General features: G+C 40.2%; 1 protein-coding gene across 1 annotated transcript; it reads right to left on the minus strand.

The window, feature by feature from the left end:
* Window positions 1–891: 891 nt before the first annotated feature.
* gabrd (gamma-aminobutyric acid type A receptor subunit delta) lies at window positions 892–23,737 on the minus strand. Its single transcript, XM_005459866.4, has 9 exons — window positions 23,221–23,737; window positions 9,517–9,632; window positions 7,494–7,561; window positions 5,999–6,219; window positions 5,497–5,579; window positions 5,122–5,259; window positions 4,546–4,701; window positions 3,141–3,352; window positions 892–1,965 (listed from the first exon to the last, which is right to left on the minus strand). Exons 1-9 carry the CDS (start codon window positions 23,286–23,288, stop codon window positions 1,639–1,641), a joined length of 1,389 nt encoding a protein of 462 aa, XP_005459923.1. The 5' UTR covers window positions 23,289–23,737; the 3' UTR covers window positions 892–1,638.
* Between the last annotated feature and the right edge of the window lie 700 nt (window positions 23,738–24,437).

The raw sequence follows: 24,437 nt of genomic DNA on the forward strand, positions 1-24,437 counted from the left end.
GGTATTTTTTGCTTTGCCACAGGTTGCTAGTAATAAAGTCCCAAAAGATACAATTTAAAACTGCTATTTTGCTCGGTTGTCTCTTATCTGTATACACAACATTGGTTCATCCCTTGAGTCAGATGCCATTTTTGTGCTTGAATGATTCCTAGGTTAAGTGGCTTAAGAAACCAAAAAACTTTCCTCTGACATGGTCAGGTGCAGGTGATTGAAAGAGCAGCCAATATCCAAAGAAAAACTTTGAAAGACCTTCAGAAAACTCTGGAGATCTGTTTCTTGAAACCACTTTAAAAAATTACTGGAAAGTCTGGTTCCTGGGAAGGAAAATATAAAGAAATGAAGTGTGGCTTGAGACTTTTGCACAGTATTGTAAGTCCATATGGTTTGTACAATCTGTGGACACCACACTTTGTTACAACTGATTTCAACATTCAGAGTTACTGGCTGATGTGTCCACCTTGAACCTTTCATCAAAGAAGCAAAGCAAACTGATCATTTAATCAAAGAAGCTGTTTCATTCTGATTCAAGAAGCGGAAATGCTCGAACTGGAGGTCGCATAATACACTGTATTTAATGTAGTGACTGAATAAGAAAACTAAAGAGCTGTGGTGCCTTCTAATCCACGAGTCTCCTGAAATCAATTTCCCAGTTCAGACAAAGGACAGGCACGAGTAGGAAATTATTAATAGAGCACAGTATAATTGACAAGTTAAATATTCATAACCCCTTAAAATATTTTTGATTTCGAACATCATGCATGTTCGGACCTGCCAGAGGGGATTTCAAGCAGCTTCGTCTTCTTTTGAACATACCTAACCAACATGGATTTAGCTTTCAAGAGATCATTTGGCGCCAGGAGAGAGAAACACAAACACACACACACACACAGGTAGTGGAGGAAGTCCTTTAATGGCAAGGAAACAGGCAGAACTGGCAGAGGGAGATAAGACCCTCCAGTCGGTGTCCTAAACGTGAAAATAAACAGAAAAAAAAATGGGTGGAGGACCAAAGGGGAGAGAGAAGGAGAGGGGATAGCAGTGGCGGGAGGGGAGAGGGGGAAATGAGTTCTCAGCCATGCAGAATAGCAGTACACCTCATCTCGTTATCCTCTTGTCTGGGTGGTGTTTTCGCTTTGTGAGATAACAAGCGGTTCACTGATTGTGGCTCTGAGTTAGACTGGCTAAGTATGCTTATTTGTATTTGTTTAGAGGAGAGCTTGTGGTCAGTACGGCTGTTTTGGTGGACGTGAGGTCTGGTGTCTCGTGTTAAGTCGGCTTATATAACAGGTCGATGTGGAAGTGCTTGTTGTTAGTTAAACTGTATTAAATGTGTGCTGTATGTGAATCTTCCACAGGCAACATAGTCCTTCGCCTTTGCAGGACATTTTTGTGTTTAAATATATTTTAATCCTCTTAAAACTTCTTAAACTTCTACGTACTTCCAGTAATTACCATATTTCCATATTCACAGGCCATTATACTTTATTTTGTCTTTCGTCTGATGAGTTCTCGCCTTTACTGAAGGCTGCAGTATATTTCTGCTGCACCAGTCTGCCAGCATTAAAGTGGCACAGCTCCAGCAGTTTCTTATATACAGCTCTGGATGGCAGCCATTCGATCAGACCCGCTGCCTCCTCTTCACATGGTGTACGCCACCCAGTAGATCACGTTCACCACGGCGAAAGTGAAAGGAAACACGGCCCTGGCATAGATGTCGATGGTGTCTGCATCAATGGGCTTGCAGACACACTTGGAACAGCACTTCTTCTTCTCTTCCTCGCGCTCCTCCGGTTGCCTGGACCTTCTCCGCCTCGGCTCCGTCTCCTCCGTTCCACCCTCCCCGGGAATTTCGCTGCTGGAACGCTGGGCTCGACCGTGGCGGCTGGAAATGACCACGCCCTGATTCATGCCGGTGACTGACAGGGAAAACAGAACCATTGCCTGTTTGCCGTTCTTTACGATAGACTGTGGAGAGAAGGAGAGAGAGAAGCATCTAAGCATTTACCTGACAGAGCGCTATTCTGGCAAATTTGGCAAAAGTGACAATTCAGCCCCTTTGCATTCATGAGGTCTACTACTATAACTTATAACTACCTTATAAGCAAAAGCTTTTAAGTATTTGGTCCACCGTGGTATATTTTATAACACTTCATTTTTTTAAATAAATACACAACTAACCCTTACCCTGTTAGTGGTTAAGGCAAGGGTTAATTGTGTGGTATTATTAATTATCAATTTTTTTGGCAGTTTTGATTACACCGTACTCACTAGAGCATAACCAATCAGAGGGCCAATATTGTCAGCTCATTTGCAAAACTATTGTTTCAGCATTTGTAATAGACAATTAATGAAAATGTAAGTAAAGAAGAGGCACTTCAACCATTTTTTTGAGTGTTGCATAGTTTGTCCACCAGAGGGCGATGAGCAATTTCCATGTTTGGAAACAAACAGAATTGAGCAGAGGGTAAACAAGTAAATACATAACTAAATAAAACAAACGTTTGAGAAATCTGTTTATGTTTTGTATGTTTGAAAGAAAATTACATCGGCCATTTTATTGTAATATTAAATTTTAAATGACTTGATATCTGCATCAGTATCAATATAAAATGCCTATATCAGTCGTGCTTTAGCACTTACCAAGTAATTGCAGAGATTACTGTATTCAGGTTTGTCATTGCAGTTTTACATCAACTCTTTTTTTTAGCTCCTTTTTTCACAATCACACCACTGCAACATTTAATTTTAATCGCTTCACTGCTCTGACAGGTAATCTGGTACCTTTAATATTTCTGTACTCATAGTTTTATAGCAGGTGCGGCCACTGCTATTCTGAAGGTTTACCTCAGTTATGATGAACACCAGCAACTTAAGAAGCTGACAGTATGATGAGAATCACTATTACTTCCTGTGGGGCGATCATCTATTTTCCCATTATGTTCCATAGAGATTCATGTCCTGCTGAAGGTCAGTGGGATGGATGCTTGTCAGCACCAAGGCCTGATGTCCGGCCTAGGTCTATGTTTAAGAGGTGCGCACAATTTAGTAGCAACACCCCCACCCTACCGCCCCGAAACTCCATACTGAAAGGTCTGCTGACAGGAGTACATGACGGAAATGATCGAATGAGTGATCCTCACCTCGGAGCTGAGCTTGCTGGCCTTGACCTTGGCTTTCTCTTTGAGTCGGTAGTCAGCGTTGTAGTGAGCAAAGGCGTACTCGATGAGGGCCGCAAACACAAACACGTAACAGATCCAGAAGTAGACATCTAACGCCTTGATGGCGGACGCTCGGGGCAAGGACGAGCGGGCGCTTACCATCAGCGTGGTCATGGTTAGAACGGTTGTAATCCCTGTGGAAAAGAACAAAAACAAAGCAAAAATTAGACTTGTGTGGATGTGGGGTCTTGATTGGTGTTCGCACACTGCAGGCTGGCCTGTCCCCTACTGTAGTCTAGACAACAATATCTCAACAGTATAAACTGTCAGTTAGGTGGTTAATCTAAGGTTTCCTGTAGGAACACTATCACCTTTCTGTGAGTAGCTTTAAGCAAAATGAGGAACAGGATTTACAAAAAATATTTGGTGCACATATTCATGTTTCTCTCAGAGTGAATGTTACTCGTGTCCCATCATCTGGTCCAAATCTTCCATTTAAACTTAAATTGCTTCAAACAACTTCATTGCACCTGCAAGTTAATAAGCTGCCTAACACTGACTGAAACAGACAGGACCATCAAGAGAGGAGGGAACTGAGAAGCTCTTTAGGTGTATCCATTTACCACAAAACTTTCTCACATACTGCATCAAGAAATATATATCTTCTTCTTCTTTGAGTAAAATCTCAACATGAGCAAGCAGAGGGAATGGCTGAGGCGGGTGGGACATTTTCAGATGGGAATTTTCTGAAAAACTGCAAAGGTTTACGTGCAGTCTGATTTCTTAGCAGAAGGCAAGGCTGCATGGCATATGTAAAATATGTCAAAAATCCTTTTTAATTAACAAGATAACAATAATAATAATAATAAATGTTATTTATAAAGCGCCTTTCAAGACACCCAGGGACACTGTACAATAGGATAAAACACATAATAGAACAATGACACAATGAAGAACAATAAAACAAAAGCACAAGATAAAATTAACAAACAGTGGGTTCACAGTGAATATGCAGATTTGAACAGATGGGTTTTGAGTTGAGATTTAAACTGGGGGAGAGAACCAATGTTTCTTATATCTGGGGGTAGAGATAACATATTCAGGCCTGTGAGGACATCTGTGTGAGACCTGAAGAAATATGTGCAGGAACTGAATTAAAGATTTATTATTTTGCTTTAACATCAGCATGTGTTGAGCTATGTTGTATCCTGTGATGGTCATTAATAGGCTGCTATGAGTTGTAACCACAATGTGATCATTTGAATGTGACCCCACACGCAGTAAGACTCTAAGAAAAGCAAACTGTCATTTATGTGGTTTAACCTTTCAGAGGACGAACCATTACTGAAATAACCCCTTTCAAAAAGTTCATCCAATTAATACTAACCTAAGGATACACGAGCTGGAACTGCTGATTGGCTGATCCAGAAGGACACCCAGGACATTGCAACCAGTAATATCGAAGGCATGTACGACTGGATGATGTAGACGCCTCGATTACGTCTCAGCTGGAAGCGAAGACTGAGCCTCGGAAAGCGTCCCGCTGTGAAGCAGACAACAAGTCACTCTGTTTCAAATGCTCAACCAAAGATGCTAATTATTTATCATAAAGAGGCCATTGTTCTTCACAGGCTCTGGCGCTAGGCAACATCTTTTGCCTCGCTTTTGCCCCTAGTGGCACAACTTCAAGATGTAACGCATAAAATGGTGTTGCAGCTGCATCTTCCCAGCAGCTACTGCTCTCATCTCCTAAATCTCCTGCCTGGCTCAGCAGCAAGTCTGTCTTGATGCATTTCGTCTACGAATAGAATGCAACCACAGAAGCGCCTCTGGTTGGAAAAGAAGTCATGCTTCAAGAAGTATGTGTAGAGTTCTCCAACACAAGAGGGAGCAAAGTCCAAAATCAGCACATACGTGTAAAACATAATACAGGCACAAAACAAAAGAAAAGAATGATGCTCACCTGATTTGAAATTCATCATCTCAGTGTCAAAGCGGTAGTCCGTGATGGTGAACTGGGAAAGCTCTAATTTGTCCAAACCGTGAATGTGTCTCTGACTCTCCGACCAGTGATACACAATGTCCTCTGAGGAGTAACCATCTAGAAAAACAACAACAACAACAAAGACATTTGCCCAGCCAGCCGACGCAGATATGCAGCGCGAGGTTCACTCAACATTTAGCATTTTCTTCCTGTCACAGACACTGTAACCTTTCACAAATGTCACTGTGCTCGCACAAAAAAAATGTCTCAGCAATAAACTGAAATAATATTTTTAACCCAAAAAGATGAATGTAGGAAGGAAGAAATGAACATTTAAGATCAATCCCAACTCACAGCTTTCCAAATCCAGCATGCATTCCTGTTCGTCCATGGGATACTTGGTAAGGTCCATGTCACACGCCACTGTCGAGGTGATTCTAGGAACAAAACGGCTCGCTTAATCAAACCCTGACATAGATGCTATTACAGTTTCTTCAACTTGTCATTTTTCCAATAAAACGGATTTTCTTTTATCTTCTTTTTGCATGTTCATCAATACACCTGCCATAATCCTTCATTATTTAACTCCTGGTATAAAAATCTGTCTCTTTAACGAAAAGTCCATTTAGTTACTATGCATGCATTGCGTGCATTTTTCTTCTTCTTTTTTTTCTTTTTTTGCTCAAAACAGCTTGCATCCAAACACAGCACTAATGAGAACTGTTGATCAACAGTCTGATCAAAACAGTGACGAAAGACAGTGAAAATTTCTGGTGTACTAAGATGAAACTGCAGAGTTATCTTATAATTTTCTGTAGGCAAAAGAAAGAGAAGACAATGATCTGTTTGTTTATACCGGCTGCTATATAGAATCACTCCGTTAGGCTGCAGGCGGATCAGCTTGTTCTCTACGGTCACATCGTGAAACCAAGCAGATTTGGCGTTAACGATGAAGGTGTCGGGCAGCCACAGCTTGTCCACAAACCGACTGTCCAGTCCGAGAGTCTTGTTAGTGTGATTGTAGGACAGGCGGTCATCGTGCCAGCTCTGCCGCAGGAACACAGTCATGGTGTATTCCTGTCAGGAACGCCACGGAACGTAAAACGGGAGACAGACTGTTAGGAATATTAGGTTCAATTATATTTACTTTGTATTTTTAAAAATATATTTAATTTTTTTCATTATTCTGGACGGTTTGGGGAATAACTTATTTCTATAGGAAAAATCTTTGGTGAGATTGTGTCAAAATATGAAATTATTTAGAAAAGAAACGTAATTACTCAATAAGTATTTTTAGTAAGAAGAGATTTTGGCCCTTCAATTAATGATGAATGCAACATTTAGTTAAAGGGTCCAAACACATTTCTTTTCAGACATAACCCTAAAATTGATATCACCGTTAAGATGTTATGCTGTTAAATACTGTTATAATCGCAAAATTTAAAAAGAATAATAACTCTTTTGTCACTATATTGTAGATTTGAATTAAATATTTTGTTCCTATTGCAAGTGATTTCAGCAAAATGTGACACTGAACGTCCTACCAAACAGAAATATAGAAAAAAAGAAAACACAAAAAGCCATCTTCAAACGCCTGGTGAGCCACACAAATGCAGATCTGGCTGCAAATGCAGAAAAACACAACCAAAGAGTGAAATACCGCAATTAGCATCAAACAGCATAAACCACCAGAGAGGAGGCTGAAAAAGAAGCAAACAATGCTGGAGCACACATGCCGCACTGGCTGGTGACGTGAGTAACTACCGTGGTGCTTTTTTACTATTCTGCTTGCATAATTCAGATATTACTGCAGCAGTTCAGTGTCCGGTTGTGTTTTGTGTGTCCTCACAGCATAAAAGCAATAAAGCACTTGGCTTTATTGTCTTACTTTGCAGCCTTTCCCTGAATACTGTGCACTTTGTGTTTGTGTTTTAGTTTCACTGCTCTCTTGGCCACCACACTTTATTTCTTTATTTCAGCTGTTAAGCAAAAAAAAACATATTGAATTGAAGCGCTTTAAGATCAAACTCCTTCTTTCATGATAGACATGGCACCGCTCACGATTACAAGGTTACGCAAATGATATTTTGGTTTGAAATAAAATCAGAGTCACATCCAAAACATGAATTGCCCCATTGGATTTGATATTTCACTTTACAAAATCCATGAAAGTCTGAAATTATCCAACAACTCACCCGATGTGTCACACATGTTCACACTGAATGCGTTTAAACCTTCGAGTGGGATATGTCAGGATTATGCAAATAGTAAATCTTTGATCGTTGCAACAGTCGTGAAGTGATGATAGAGAATCTCGGTGCAGAAAGAAGGAGAGAGTGTCTGTTCTTTACCATGTTGGCTTCAGAGATGTGGTCAATGCTGGCTACTTCTATAGCCATGGCCACGTTCACGGGCGGACCTGCAGAGGAAATGGTGAGAAAAAAAAGGGCAAACCTTTGCCCTCCACATCTCAAACACCCACCCACGCCACTTCTCTGATTCCCATTCTGGTCCCTCCCATCCTAACTCCATAACCCATCTGTTTTCCTCCCATCCACCTTCCTCCCACGTCCCAAACACTCCTACGGTGCATAGAGATTAAGCATTATCCAGTTTAGCCATGCTAAGTGGCACATCACACAGTGGGCATTCATAAACAACACTGGGCTTTCGTGGACTTGCACAGAGAGAGCTTCTGCCAACATTCACACGCACACACACATACGCTGTAGCGTTCACTCAACAGTTTGCCATATGATTAGCATGGAGCGTGCAGCAGTCATCGAATGCTAGAGGGCAGAAACTACGGGGGGGCTCAGTGATGCAGAACAGAAAGGCTATTTAAAATATATTAAACATTAAGGAATCATTTCCCATCATTCAACACCTCCCCATGCCATTTTGGGTCATTTATATTTTCCACACCAAATGCAAGTGAATGGGGAGAGTTTTTCAGTTGTATGCTTATTGTATGCTGATTTGAATGGGAGAGTTTAGAGGGTGATGTGATGCTATTCTCCAGCGCAGGTACACAGATGATTATTACATTTGTTAAACAGCTATTTTACCAACTCTGGTTAGTAAATATAATAGAAAATATTTCGCTGCATATTAGAATGAAGCACAATGTGTACCATTACCATAGAAACGTGGCATTGATTGATTCTGCCACTCCAATTATGCAAATAGATTAAAATTCCAGAAAAATGTTTTACAGCGTTATCAGTTCGGAAACTTTGCATTTGCAAATAGGCTTTGCACTCTGGAAACCTTGGCAGCACATATTGATGTTTACAGTGGGAAAAGTTGTTACTGGATATTAGTTTCTTGCATTATATAAAAAAAGACTCCACTTCCACTGCAGAACTAATCCTCCCTTACTGTTAAAATGATGTGCAAAACACGATGGACAATGAGAGAGATTGGAAACATTCAGACACTTTGGTTCATAATATGGTTTTCAACTTTCAAATAAGGTTTTGTGTATTTAGCAATTTTTCTAATATTCAGTGTTCAAGTGGGGCGATGACAAGATCCATAAATTTTATGTAAAAAAGAAAATACATTGTGCTTTTTTTATGAAACAATCTGTCTGTCACGTCTTTTCTTTACATCTTGTGCATCACTATCCTCACAAATTATATTTATCTTGCAGAAACATTTTTCATAATTATCATATATTTAAGGCCCTGTTATTGCTCCGTATTAATAGCATGGGGTGGGATTTGAATGAAAGGAACTGCCCCGAAATAACAGACATGATTCCCCAGTGGTCACAACAGCCTTCCGTTTTAGCCTCCATTTTCAACACATTAAAATGTGACATAAATAGAAATGCAGTGACCACATGATGTTGCATTATGATTCTCTGCATCATGCACGGGGTGGTATGTGTGTGGCGATAGCGGCACTCTTGCCCCATATTTTCACCTTTCCTCAGCTGAGTTAAGCTGTGAGATTGAGAAATCTATTGCTGTGGTCATTGGATGTTTCACATTTGGCAGCCATTCTTAGCAAATTCTCCAGAGCAGCACACAATGTTTGTGCCACCGCTCCGCTCCGGCGTGTCCTTGAAGGGCAACACCCTTCACAATCCCTCCTGCAAAGCCTCTCTTTAATAAATATTTTTTGTGCGTGTCCTTAACAAGCTGTTCACCTGTCACCATATGTTTTTGTATAAGGTAACACAGCCTTGTTTTAATGTCGTACAGGAAAAGCCAAACCAAAGGCGCCTCTCAGGTTAATGGAATTGGAAGATGAAGTGCAATCCATGCTCCTGCACTTAGGACTTCGGTTGGGTGATGCTAAGGATGGCTGTAAATGTGAGGCGGTGAAATGTAACCCAACGCCACAAGCAGTAGATCTCATACTCACCTCCTATCCCAGGGCGAAAATTTCTGGCATAGCCCTTCATTAAATCATCCAGATTAGGTAACCAGGATATTTCAATGTCTGTACCTACATAGTCCCCAACGTCACTCAGCATGGCCCTAAAGAAAACAAACACAGCAGCCTTCAGTGGTTGTCCGGTCACACGTCCACAGGGAAAGTCTGGCAGAACTTCAGATAGAGTTAGTAGCATACGTAAAAGTAAATCTCAAACTTTGACACAATAACCACTTTTTCAAACATATATAAGATTAATTATTTAAATCGTTCAGTTTTTTATTACGGAGTTCCACAGGATTCTGTGCTAGGACCAAGTCTATTTGGATTACACGTGATTCCCTTAGGCAGTATTATTAGAAGGCATAGTTTACATTTTCATTGCTATGCAGATGATACCCAGTTTTGTCTATCCATGAAGCCAGATGACACACAACAATTAGTTAAAATGTGGAAATATCTTAAAGACATAAGAGCCTGGATAACTTCTAATTTCCTGTTTCTAAATTCAGATAAAAATTCAGTTATTGTAAATGGTATCTAACCAGATACTCAGTCTGAATCGCTTTACCTTGGCCTCCAGGAACACTGTGAGAAATCGTGGAGTTGATTTTGACCACGGTACATCTTTCAATGCACAAATACACACAATTACACAAATATGTCATTTACCTGCATGATTGTAATTCATTATTATCGGTTTTTCCTAAAAACAAATCCCTGAAAAGCCTTCAGTTGATACAAAATGTTGAAGCAAGAGTACCAAAAGGGACTAGAAATATCGAGCAAATTTCTTTCAAATTGGCTTCTCTTCATTGGCTGCCTGTTAAATCCAGAATCAAGTTTAAAATCCTTCTTCTCACTTACTAGGTCTTAAATAATCAGGCTCCATCTTTTCTTAAAGACCTCATGGTACCATATCATCCCAAAAGAGCACTTCACTCTCAGACTGCAGACTCACTTGTGGTCCCTCGGATATTTCAAAGTAGAATGGAAGGGTTTCAGGCCCCTCTTCTGTAGAGCCAGCTCCCAGGTTGGATTCGGGAGAGAGACACCATCTCTACCTTTAAGATTAGGCTTAATACTTTCCATCTTAAAAAAGCATATAGTTAGCGCTGGATCAGAAGGCCCTGACCATCCCTTAGTTATGCTGCCATAGGCCTACGCTGCTGAGGGCTTCCCGCGAGGCGCAGAATGTTTCTTCCTTACTCACCTTTTTTCTTTCGCTATGTATTTATACACCACTTAGCAAATAATCATTATTTATTATTAATCTCTGACTATCTTCCGAAGCGTGTCGCTTGGTCATGGCAGATCGCTGACCCTCGCTAAGCCTGGTTCTTCCTGTTAAGAGGGAGTTTTTCCTTCCCACTGTCACTAAGTACTTGCTCTTAAGGCGTCATCTGATTGTTGGAGTTGGCTCTCTGTTATTTTAGGGTATTTACCTTAGAATATCAAACGCCTTGAGGCGACCGTTGTTGTAAAATGAATTGAAGTGAATTTAATTTGATTAAAGTAATTTAGACTCAGGTCACTCTTATATCAGTGTTGGTAACAGAGAACATTAGGGGTCTTTGTGTCTGGTGAAGTGTACCCACACTTGACTATACTGTGGAAAAGTCTTGAGCAACCGTTCATCTCTTTAACATTTGTTAGAAAAGCAGAAAATAGGTCCACTTAAAATGTACACGGTAATATAGTATATAAGGTAAAAACAGAATTTGTGCAATTCTAATGAGCTTGAAAGTTAATACTTGGTATGGCCACTTTTATTCTTCAACACAGCCTTGGTCAGGCTTTCTTATAATTTCTTTAGCTAGTCTTCAGGAATAGTTCTCCAGGCTTCCTGAAGGGTGGTCTGAGCTCTTCTTTATGTGTTGGCTGCCACTACCGTGGAAGTCTTTGTCAATCAGATCCTGTCCAGATGGTACTGGTGGTGGATCCCTAACACCACTGGTTGAAATGGAACCTTAGACCACAACACAGTTTCCACCCTGTTAGGTTTTTGCTGGATTTTTTCCTGTTTCTTAAGAAAATGGATTTCAGATAGTGTTATTCTATTGTATACATATTTTAGACGTGTAGCTTCTGCTTTTATCCTTCACTTGTCTAGTTTCCTGTAAATTTTTAACAACACACTGCACACTATGCTGAAATATGCCAGGTTTTCAGGTAATAGCTCTTTGGGAATCAGCTTTTTAGTGCAAAAATACAACTTTATGGCTTTTGAACTGTGTTAGTTTATCAAAAAACTGGGAACAAATTATATGTTTTGCGTAATCCTGACACGCTACTAGCAAGAAAATTGCCTCTTTGCTAAATTTTATGCTCGAATGATTCATAGGTGAGTTTTAAGTGGCTTAACAAACAATAAGAAAGTTCCTCTGAAAATGGTCAGGTCAAGAACTGGACTGAAAATGAGTCAGAAAGCAGACAGTGCAAAAAAAAGATTAAAAGACCTTCAGTCTGAAGAAGAAGCCCGAAGAATTATTGCTCAAGACCAGTTTAAAAAATGACTAGAAAGTCTGGCTCTTTGGCAGCAAATTATAAAGAAGTGAGGCATGATTTAAGACTTCTGCACAGTATTGTAAATTTCTAATTGTATCTTTGATCTATTGCCACTATGATCTTTGTGTTTCTTTGTGCAACTCTGTGTGTGCCTGTAATATGTGAGAGACTTTCCCCTGCCATTCATACAAAGGCTCCTTGATGTCACTCTCATAAACAATTATGCTGAGCGACTCATACAGAGCACGAGATATATGTCCAGTCATAATCAGCAGTTCAGTTTTGTGCTTGTAAATGTCACTAGGTCCATCACAGCAGAAGTGACCAGGTTGTGCGTCCAGACATGAAGCTGAAATGTTCAGAATCTGTCAGATTAATGGAAGGAATTCATGTTAGCCGCTGACTGTCCTATAATCGAGGCCGGCCAGTATACAATTTGTAGTACCAGTACCTTTATGGGGTGATTTATAAGCCAATATTCCAATATATAGCCCAATATTTTTTACTCTTTCAGACACACAAACCACAAAGAGTTTTCCCTAAGATCACACTTGTAGTCATTTGTTTATTCATTTACCTTCTGCCAGATTCTGCTCCCATCAGCTGGTTGTTGTTTTTCTGGTGTTTCAAACACCGTGTTCCCGAAAGGGAAGCTCCAGAGTGTCCTTTGGTGGACAAACTGTGCAACGCTCCTAAAATGGTTGAAGGGTGTCTCTGCGAACTCTTGTTTACTTTTTCATTTTAATTTATCTCATCTTATCTTATTTAATTTAAGACTTTTGCAGCTGATCAAACACACACATCCACACATGTGCAATAAGACTAAGTGCAATACTCTTTTTCTGACAAAGTTGTATTTTTACTCAGTTGTATATAGTATTTGTATTCTATTTTTATCCTATTGTATATATTATTTTATTTTAGCTTATTCTATTGTATTCTGTACAGTTGTGTACAGTATCTTATTCTTATTGTATTCCAGTGTTCTCTAATTTTTGCTATATAACTTTGCACTGTCCACTTTCTGCTGTGACAAAACAAATTTCTCACGAGTGGGACTAATAAAGGTTATCTTATCTTATCTTATCTTATCTTATCAGCTGTTATAAATTGGCAAATACCAAATTTTGGCTGATAATGCTGATACATCAGTCAGGCTTTACTGTTCAACTGTATAAAAGTGGAGGAAAAATATTTGATGTAACAAAAGGTCCCCAAAAAAGAGCAACGTGAGCTCAAATTGTTAACCGTTTGCAGATGTTTACACATTTAAATGACATAGGGTAACAGGGTAATAGTCAAGCTCCAGCAGCTACCACCAGCTAAAAAGAGAAATAGTTTTCTTTTTAGCTGTTAAATGCTACACCATGCCCACCAGCTCCTAATCTACCGCTGTATGCCATTTTGGTGGGTGGGTGGATTACACAGGCTAAAGCAAACAATACATTTGCATTCTAGAAAGGAAAACAAGGAGGAAAAAGAGAGAGAAGGAAAAGGCTAAGGGAGCTGAAAATGATGTCGTCCATACCGGCTACACCTTTTACTTTTAATTTAGGGCTTTTATAAAAGACCGATGCTGCTTTAAATACAGTATTTGTTTATGAAAATGAAGTAACCTTCACTTTAATTATCATTTTTAGTCCTATAACTTGTCAGCATGTGCTTTTGAAAAAGATGGAGCACAAAAACATGACATTTATTAATAACATGTTTTCCAAAACTCTCTCGCATCTTTGAATTATTCATCGCTGATTTAGGAAATCACATTTTCTTAAGATTCAAACATTAAGAAAAAACGTGTGCGTGCAATTATTTGGTCGTTTATTTTCACCCAAAGCAACTCGTCCTTTGTTTGTTTTTTTTGTTTCCTCTTTGCATGAAAATGATTAAATCCTGAATGTCAAAGATGCTGAATGTCAGCGCAAAATTACATCTCTCAGGGGCGTCCTTTCAAAAAGTTTTTAAAAAAAAGTCTGTGCTTGTTTCAGCATTCAAAAGCCAGGCTGATTAAAGCCTGGCTGACATATTTTTCCTCAGTCGTGTTTCCACAGCGTGCCTTTGTCCACAAGGAGTCTGACAGCAGATCCAAATCTAACAGCGTAGCCTCAGATTCCACACAGCGCATAATAAACAACATGCTGCGCCTCACTCCACAAACCTCCAAATCGCTGTATTTCACTGAAAATAGGCTCTCATTACACCGTGGACTTTTATTCTGAACAACATACCTTTGTGCATGCATTGTTTTGTATTCTTCTCATTTCAAACTGCCCCCATGCACTGCCACCTCTGTGCATGTGCCAGGAGTGGAATAACAGCAACATTTAAAGCTATTGTCTGTTTTAAGGATCCGGAAATCATTGAGTGCAGCCTGAGGGCAGAAAGGTAACACTGAGAGCAGCAGCAGCAGGATTTCACAAACGTAGCACAGCTGAGATGCCACCAGGTGGCAGTTTTGTATTCTGAAACACTCATACACAGATCCATACACATATATTTAGAGGGGAGTTTAAAAATGAGAAGTCCATGTTGAAAAGAGGGACGGCTTGTTAGACATCACCATGAAAAAGACACATGGAGACGAATCAAACGTTAGAAGCACAGCTATTGCGCAATATTGAGGTGCTGACTGTTTTTGCTACAAACAAATAAGATTTTTCTGACATTCAAAGACATTCAAAGGCCGGCGGTGGTGATATCGACAGGGAAATGGACCGCACGGGGGGTTCGTGGAAGGTGTTCAGATCGTTCGACGATGAAAAGCCGCGAGCTGACCTTTGAAATCAGGCTGACATTTGAAGAAAGTCGACGTGCCAGAGAGCACAGCATTATTCCACGCTGCCATACGGAAACTATTCACCAAAATGTAACGGCTGGTTAACTGAATATGAAATTAAATAAATAAATAAAAGTGCAATATTTCTGCCATGTCATTAACATTTTCTCGGTGGATCTATTTTGCAGAGGCAGATGTATTTTTAGTCTGGCAATCACTGTCATGTGTAAAAGAAATGGGAGCACTGAGTGAATTAATTAATCACTAAGTGACTCCTGGATTTCTGCGCTAATTGGGAGTTTCTAAATCTGGAAATAAAGAGCGTTTCTTTCAAGTCATTTGTTAACACACCAAGGTCAAACAGACCTCTGTCTGGAGAGGAGGAGAAAGCGGGTGGAAATGTATATCAGACAAATCCTATAGTAGAACTCTATTTATTGCAATTTAACACTCATTTTACAGTTGTTAACTGTTTTAGGATTTAAAGTTTTAAGGCCCTGGTGCCTTTATTCTGTGCAGCTCCCACACAGCTGTGAATATTTAGTATGAAGGAGCTGTATGTAATAACTAAGACTCTTTTCTGTCACGGTGCGGTTGTTGCACAGCGTCTTTCTTTGAATTTTTCTCCCTCTTTATATGATGGGAGCTGCTCGTGTGCAGCACTGCTTCGATTTACTGCAAAACACATGCGAAGAAATGTTAATCCAAGGGTCCAAAATCTGGGCTAAAAGCTTTTATCGACTCAATTAATCTGGCTTTACTGACTTTCATATATACATATATAATTTTTCACATTTGCCACAGATTATTGCTTTTATCGCAAGCTGGCCTCTTAACACCAAATGTTCTCCTTCTCTACAAACCAATCAGTTTGTTTAAGGAGGGAAAAAAACAACTTCACTTCTTCTCCAAAGAAAAATAAAATGTATTCTGTTGAAAGACGCACCGGTCTGAACATTTGATTGCTTTCTCGGATTTACGAAACATTTGCGCCTCTTCATTTTCCCACCCCTCCATCCATGACAAGCAGTTGAGAGGGTGTGCATTCGCAGACGCTCCTAATCCTTCTATATTTCACTTTCATTAAACGCCTCTCTCAGGGCCCGGATCTGCCGTCTGTTTGTGAGCTAACATTAAACAGTTGGGGAGAGGAAAAACAAAGAGAAGCGGCTTCACTCAAATTTATGGTGTTTTTGTGAATGTAAAGCACAGCACACACTAAGAACCCTAATCAGTATCATATAATCGCTCAAATCGATACCTGAACTACCGATCAGCACCCTGATCTAACTGTTTCTATTAGTTCTGTGGTGAAATGAATCAAACTGGGATCAATCTTAAATAAAACATGAATAAATCGATAGTTAAATCACTGAACAGCTGCTTCACATTTATAGGTGTGGGTTTCTATGCGTGTGCGCACTGCATTAGCAGTCATAATTAAGGGTCTGTGCTGCGCCGCCACGCAGCAAACAGATGTTTTATTGACCAGATTTGCACTCAAATAATGTTTGTCAGTCTTAATTGTATTCCAGAGTGCTCCATTTCCTTCTGCACATCCATTTTTTAAATACGAATATCAATAGATAATGTAGAATGTATTCAAAAGAAAAAGTCCCAAATTTAAAAACAAACTTGGATTTGCTTTCTCTTTTTTTCTTGTTAAAAGTATTCAAGTTTCTCCCAACATTTGTGTTTTTACACAATAAAGTTTCTAATGTCTAAGAATATATATTTTTATACTAATAATAATTTGTGTTAGCGAGTGTGGCTGTGTTAAATAGCTGCAGTAGTAATGGGTGGCATTGTGCATATGCACAAACATATAAATTAATCACTCCGCAGTGCTTCGAGTGGCCAAAAGACTGGACACATATGTTTATGTTTCGGTTAATAAAGTATGGGAATTTGCTTACCCGGCGACATTTAGGAGTTGAACCTTTGCTGAGTGATATAACCATGAATCGTGGTTTGGGCATTATGAGTGAATCTTGTAGGAGAACAAACTGACAACATTTTCAGAGAGCATTTGCTTATCACTGAGCATTTCGAAAGCTTTAAAATCGTTCTGTCATTAAAACGATGGTAAAAAGCAACATTTTTCCCCATTAGACAGAGTTGGGCTTGGTGGGGGCCGGACTGTTGTGATTACTGGGGGTTAAATTAGGGTTTGGCAGGTGGAGGAAACCCTAAGATCAGGTGTAGTCGTGCAGCACGGGGAAAAGAATTACGTAATTATAAGTCACAAATTTTTCTTTCTGCAAGGCTGTGATTGGCTGACCTGTGCGGCCACGCCAGTGTCACTGCTTTTTGTGGAATTAGCCAACTGAAGCTTACAAGATGTAAACAGTTGTTTGGTGAGCTATATGGCTTAGCCTGTGCTAAAGTGCCTGCTATGTTCATGCAACCTTTGAATAACACAAAATAAAATTAGTATACTTGACAAAAACATAATTCAGCAACACGTCGTGTATAGATTCTGGTTCCTTTAACCCTCAATGATTAAGTAAAGCATGCACAAATTACTGCTTTATCTTTATCTCTTTCCTCTACGATGGTTCAGAGCTGAAGTTTATTCAAAATAAAAAGCAGGGAAAGGAATAGAAAAAGAAGAAAAAGATCATTTATGGCAGACTAAATTTATGTCTGAAACAAAAAAAGATAAGTTGCTGTTTCTGGGAGGTGTTTTGTGCAACAGTTCTCCCAGAAAAGGTCAGATTGGACTTGATCAGTTTAAAGCTTTGATCTTCACAATACTGAGAAGCAGCTCTGTTTTGCACTGTTTGCCTACTGCACGCTGAACTTTGACGCTCAGCCTCTTCATGCTCTACTATCACTGTATACTTTTTACAGTGGGAGGGTGACCATCACCCTGTCACAACACACCTGACTGAGTCCTTTCATTCGATACACCCCACTTCATATACAACTAAATCTGTGACCCTTGCACCCTTTCAATTTCTTCTCGTTGATACCAAGACATGTCTCGCTCTCCTCCCTCTGCAGGAAGCTCAAAGGTCAGCTGCAAAACAGCTGGGAGGGATTTGATGTCTTGCTCAAGGACACTTCATACGTATGAACCCTGATACTCTAGTTACATAATGGTGTCTCTAAACACAGGGCTTCTGTCTCTGCCTCTGATAAAAATAAAAAAAACTGTGATGGAGTCTGTGGGATGATCATGCTGCACAGCGCTGTTGTTAGAGAGGTCCTTATCTGAACGGAAAATGCTGCAGGGCTCGCGTTCAGGTCAGTGAATATCCTGCGCTATTTTAAAGAGCCCGAAGACCCGGAACATCTCCAAACTTGGATAGTTTGTCATGGACTAGCTTTCGTCACACATCACGTTGCCGACACATCACACCTCCGCTGGATAAAATAAAGCAAATCATTTTGACATTTGCTTTGAATATAGTGATCATAGAAGGAACTTAAGGAAATGCACAGGAAATACTGTTATGCACTGGTTTCCAAAGCACTCACATTACAGTTTGAGTGTAACCAGTGCAAAATACCCAGTGCAGAACTGCTGTATCACAGCCTTGTCTATTCTCATGGGGATTAGATACTGCTGGTATTTATCATTAGGTTCATTTCATTGTGTTTAACATACTTATCAAAGTGACATATTCTCACTATACAAACTGCAAAATAAATTTATGTGTAATCATCTAGAAATTAATGAAATCAGCATAACTGTCCTAAACTGTTCCCTTTTCCCATTTACGTGTGATATGTCAACATAAATTGAGTAGGCGGCTTCTAGCTGAGGCGCTGAGGTGTGCCTGCATCACCCTGCAGCCAGCACACAGTCAGGCTTCGGAGCCAGCTCATGCAGCCGGGGGAACATGATCAAAACACAGCGTTACTGGAAAATGTAGTCTCCGGATGGTGGGGGGGATTTATCCGCTGAGTCAGCCTCTCATGCGGATTAGTCAGGACAAGGGCTTCACCTGAGTGCAGGTTTAAGGACAAGTGTGACAAGCCAGAAAAGATGATAAAATGTGGAGATTAAATCCTCCTGCATGAAGCAGGGGCAGCCACCTGCTCCTAAACTACACGTCCGCATGAAAACAAAGGTGGGGAGTGACCTCCTGTGCATGTCCTCCTGAAAAGGTAAATCATGACACTAAAATTCTCGTCCCAGGTGTGCTCTAAGCTAAACTGCTGGACTAGTAGTTAAAATACAATACGATTAGCTGCGTCGTGGGGCCAGGTCGACCTGCAGCAAGACCCAGAGAATAGGAGTGCCCCACACTCCTAACAATCTGTGCATTTTAGTCCATAAAAGCCACAATTGGGCTCTTAAAGAGTGCTTTAGACTCAGTTTGCTCTGTCGGTAATCCAACACTTTTCCCCAGGGGGTTAGTCAGCCTGCAGGTGAGTCTCTTGATCTATTTGTGTTCAGTTTTTAATGCATTTCGTTTACAACAAAGGCCCTATTTAAAGGAGGCCTTATATACTTAATAGACTGGAGCTCAGGAGGTAGAACAGGTCATCTGCTAATCAGAAAGTTGGTTTGATCCGTGGCTGCTCCAGTTTGGATGCCAAAGTATCCTCAGGCAAGATACCAAACCCCAAGTTTCTCTCTGATGCATTCAGAGTGTGAATGTTAGACAGCAAAGCATTCAGATAGAGAAAAAAGTGTATGTGTATGAATGAGTGAACAAGGTATGTTGTATGAATCACTTTAAGTGCTTAAGTATAGTAGAAAAGCACTGCATGAAAACCAATCCATTTACCATTTGCTCATAATTTGGAGTTTAGTAAAATAGCTTTGTATTTACAACTCAAACTAATCCTTACATCGAATCCTTATCAACCATTTTAGCTCACTTCCTACTCTCTTTAAGCAAACTTTTATACAATTGGTTGCCCCTCGTGAACAGTAGGTTTGAACAGCATGTCAGCGGGGCTTCTGTGCTCACAGCCAGCCACACCGTATTAAGGATATCCCTCTATGATGACATGAAACTCTGAAAAGTAGAAAATCTGAGAAGTGTCGAGCCTGAACTTTGAGTTCACAGGGATTATGTGTGCATCACTTCATTATTTAATATGAGAATCCACCACAATTACTAGTATAAATAAGAGAGGAGAAAATGTGACGCATAATAGGACTGCTTAAATCTCTTTTGGTCCTCATTTCTTCCAAAGATTAGCTTTGCTGGACTTAATCAGTATTTTTTCTCCCCCGCACTCTTATTGTCACATTTCTTGGTCTTTGAGATATCGCTGTTGTAGCGCACAATCGGTGAATCTCCCTTCAACCTCCAGTCAGCTGGTGATAACCACACACCGACATGCATGAAAGTATTATGTGTAATCTGGCTGTGCAGGCACCTGTGTCAGTATGTTCAGCTATCTTTTGTAGCACCTGCGTGTCACGGGAGTCTGTGCGGGTTAGAGTTTTGATTTATGTTCCTGTCTTTGTGACCAGATAGCAGCCTCGCTGTTGACTTATCTCCTGCAATCAGAGCTGAATGAAGTCTAATTATAATAACACTGCAGACTCGACACTTTATATAGCTGCTGCGTCACAATAAATTCTTACAACCGGTAAACCACTGGAAGTCAGGTTCATCGTGTATATGGATTTTTTTTTGTCAGTGTCAGTTCTGAAAAAATGACCTAGATGACCTCTCAGGTTTTTGTTTCTTTTTGTGGTAGAAATCCACTGTGGACTATGACAGCAGCAAGAACACGGCTAGAATTATGACTAGACATGCATATAACAGAGCCACCATTATTATATTAGTCACACCTTTGCTGGCACAAAAAAGACTAAAACACATTAATCCTTTTTCATAGTGACAAAATCTAATGAAAAGGCTTAGCCTGTGTTTGAATCGACTCAACCAGTGTAGTGCGGTAAATTAACTCCCTGCCATCTTGTGTAAATGTCAGTTCTGTACAGTTCCCTTAAAGTTTCCCAAACTGGAAGAAAGCAATGCATCGCCCATTATGACAGGTTCACTGCATTTTGCTAACAAGCCTGATACAAAAAAATCTGCAATTTGTAGCCATGAAAATTTAAACTCTCATGCAACACTTCCAGAAAATTATACAGTCAATATTCGTGCACTGAGGCAGAGGTGAATGAGGTGGGGATTAGCGTTAGTCGCTTTCTTAACTCACTCTGTATTCCAGGTGTCGTGCCAAAAAGTGACTGCTGATGTTTCGGTGTGGTTTTTATGTCTAATATCTTTACTTTATTGGGAAATATCTGTAGACAACATGATTGACAAAATGAGTTAAATATAAAATAAAGAAGGAAAGAAAAAAATGAGCTGTTTTGCAAGTATCTTTGTGACTGTGTGTTATTCCAGCGCTTTTTGGTGCCTTAAAGTACGTTTATAGAACTGAAGTGTTGTATTTCTTCCTATTTCTGTTGCCCTCTTTGCCAAATCTCTCTTGAAAACAACACTTTTAATATCAGTGACACTTTCACCTGCAGAAATAAAAGACGCAAAAAAGACATGTCACGTTAGTAAAGTGCAGCTTCTACATTGTGACAGCAATGTTCTTTCAGGCTTAACGTGACGTGATATTATTATTGAGAGATATGTTTGAGATATGTGTGAGAGAGTACAGGCCAACAACTTATTTGCAATGGTTTAAATACTACCAGGCACTTTTTGTGAAATACCAGAAGGCCTAAATCTTTAAAAACAAGTTGTACATTATAGTTTTACTTTTCTAAAATGACTAAGATCATCCCTGGAAAGATTAAGACTGATAGATTTTTAAAAGCATTTGCTGGGCAGTACTTTCAGGGATGGATTAACACATATCTGGCACTCTATTTAACTGTTATCACGTCAAGACAATTTTTATCTCGGGCCAGCGATGACCAAGGGATGATGCTTTTCTCTACTACGCAATAGTATGTTTTCTAGCCCACTCCTCTGTTCCAGACATTATACAGTCCATTTAGATGCAGATTGTACTCTGTAAAGTGAAGGGTAAGTGACACTTCAGCTGTAAAGAAAAACCTGTGAAATTCATGCAACACCAAAGGTGGCGAGGCGCAACTTAGCTAAGCAACTTTTGTGAAATAGATAAACGAGGAGCCAAAAAAAGAGAATCAGGGTGATTCTGTGCAGAGCAGGAGTGAGGAAAGAAAGCGGCGTGCAGGTTTCCTCTGCAAAATGTGTGTGTGTGTGTGCATCAGTGTGTGTGTGTGAGAGAGAGAGAGATGACACATAATGAGGTGCAAGAAAAAGCCTACACTCTGCATTGTACTGAGAACAAAATAATAATAACAGCAGTGACTGGAGGCAGGAAAATCCAATTACAATAGCTATTACTCCCTCTACTGGTGAACAGCCAAGAGGGACAATAGAGGTGATTTTCCCCAATTTCCCTCAAAGCTTAGGGAGCTTCACCCTTTGCCCTTTTCAGTGTGAAAGCACGTACTGAAACTGAAGCTCTGTAGTAGATGCTGATTATCCTGCAAACTGAATGCCTATGAATGTAGGCCTCTGTCGAAAACAAAGCACTGAAAACTAGTTTAGACAGACCTGACCTGTAATTTATCCTCAGAGTCAGCACGATGGCCCTGATAAATCTTTTCAAATGGCTGAAATCTGAACCGCTGCTGAATAGGACTGGATCACTCTTAAGATTTTTTTTTTTTTAACTTTATAATACACAACCTGGAATAATCCTACTTCAGAGACGCATTCACGACTGAAGCTCCCAGCAGCACCTACACTTTTTTTATTTTAATTTAACCTCCCAAATTGAGCACCTTATTGGTATTCTATTTAAATTTACTGTGTTTACTACAGTATGAGGCCTGCATCATGGGATCATCTGATGTATTTGACCCCTTACGTGGCAGATAATGTCACCCCCTGGAGGTTCGTGACATTATCTGACACACGCGCGCGCGCACGCAAACGCTTCCACTCAGCTGGTATTCATCTCCAGGGGAGGGGGGGATAGAAAACAATCACCTCTTACTATGCATATGCATTATGCAAATGGTGTCATCAGGTTCATGCGAGCGGGGAAGAAAGCAGACTTTAGATTGTGGATGTCTAGAAGTAGTTTTATGTAAGCCTGTAGAAGTCCGTTTATCCACGAGTGAACGTGAACGTGAGTTCTGCTAACGCTGAGTCGTGGGAGGAGGTTGCACAACAAGCAGGACTTCAACTGACGCGAGACTTTGAATCAATAAGAAGAGCAGTTTATTGCTCCTAAATAGATGAATATTACAGTGCCTTACTTTGTTTTAGCGTTGTAGTTTGTTGCTTTCTTATTATTATTAACACCGTTTATGATTTGACTTTAAATTTATGGCTAACTTCGTCCGGAATATTCATAGCGCTCCGCAGTGGGAAGCACATAAGACACCTGCAAGAAGTTTAAAAAAAAACAAACAAAAGCACGACTGATCTCACCTGGTGAAAATATCTCCTCCGACGAAGAGCAGAGCGAGACTGGAAAGCAGGAAAGTTGGGATCTCCATTCCACACGCTGTTAGATTAATATATGCGTAATGTTAAGAGAAAAGTTCCCCCGCAATGTAATTCGACGACAAAGCCCACAAGAGGATTTTTTGTTAGCTTTTTTTGTTTGTTTTTTAAATTATTATTATTTTAGTGCGCTCTCCTCCTGATCCAGCGCCGCGGAGAAGAAAGTAAAGTGTGGTGCTGAAGGTGAAGGTGATGGTGACCCCATGGTCGTGAGCTCCCCGATTCCTCCGCGTCCAGGAGCGCACAAGAGAAGAGCGCGCCTATGAAAAAGATGAAGACAAAACTCCGGGTCCGACCGAAACAAGGAGCCGATCCACCGCCTGACATCCACCAACAGCGCAGAAAGCGAGTGAGAGAGAAAGGGATGGAGAGAGGCAGAGGGAGAGAAAGAGAGGGAGGGTTGGAGAGAGGGAGGGAGACTCGCTAATCTGTCGATCCCTCCGTTGCTTGGCCTCTAAACGTCAGATTGAATCTGGACACAGAAGGCGGGGGTGGGTGGGTGGTGGCAGGAATGGCATCATTAGCATAGGACTTCAATATATTATGTAATGTTTGACACATTTGACTCATCTCCATTAGGTAATTAGTGGCTCACATAAAGTTGTGATTCTTTCTGTTGGAATAAGATCAAACTGGCAGGGGAGCTACCCAAAGCGTGCGCAGAGGTCCTTTCTTTGGTGGGCAGGGTGGAAGTGGACAATAGTATCGCTGGTATTGGTACCGAGTCGATACTAGCGCGACAGGACCCATACTTTGTTTTTGTTTTTTCTTTCTCTAAGTTCAGTATGAAGCCCACTCAACTGTCTTAAATTATTTATTTATTTATTTATTTATTTTAATTTAATTAATTTCTTTCTTGGAAATGAACCTCAAACATGCACTATGAAAAATGTCTGAAACTTTTTGTGTTGACTGTCACGTCTATTTTAGCCTGTAGCAAATAAGCTGAACCAACATGCTTTAAAGAAAGATACTTTTACATTCCAGGTCTCCAAAAAAAAACCCAGTTTCAAAAACGAGCTCACAAATCACGACCCAAGCGCTCCCCTACACAAGCTGCCTTTATAGCTTAAACGTATCGGTATAGGCAATAGGCTCTGTATTTACTTGGTATCGGACCAACACCAAAATTTGGGGCCTTC

Source organism: Oreochromis niloticus, linkage group LG20, assembly GCF_001858045.2.
Source record: "Oreochromis niloticus isolate F11D_XX linkage group LG20, O_niloticus_UMD_NMBU, whole genome shotgun sequence".
Taxonomy (NCBI): Eukaryota; Metazoa; Chordata; class Actinopteri; order Cichliformes; family Cichlidae; genus Oreochromis; species Oreochromis niloticus.

Bases quoted from the DNA above. Each gene is read 5' to 3' on its own strand.
- gabrd (XM_005459866.4), bottom strand. From the start codon at position 23,288: ATGGAGATCCCAACTTTCCTGCTTTCCAGTCTCGCTCTGCTCTTCGTC. The intron at 9,633-23,220 runs GTGAGATCAGTC...TGTTTTCTTTAG, and splicing joins GGAGGAGATATTTTCACCAG to GGCCATGCTGAGTGACGTTG. The intron at 1,966-3,140 runs GTGAGGATCACT...TTCTCTCCACAG, and splicing joins CCAGCAAGCTCAGCTCCGAG to TCTATCGTAAAGAACGGCAA.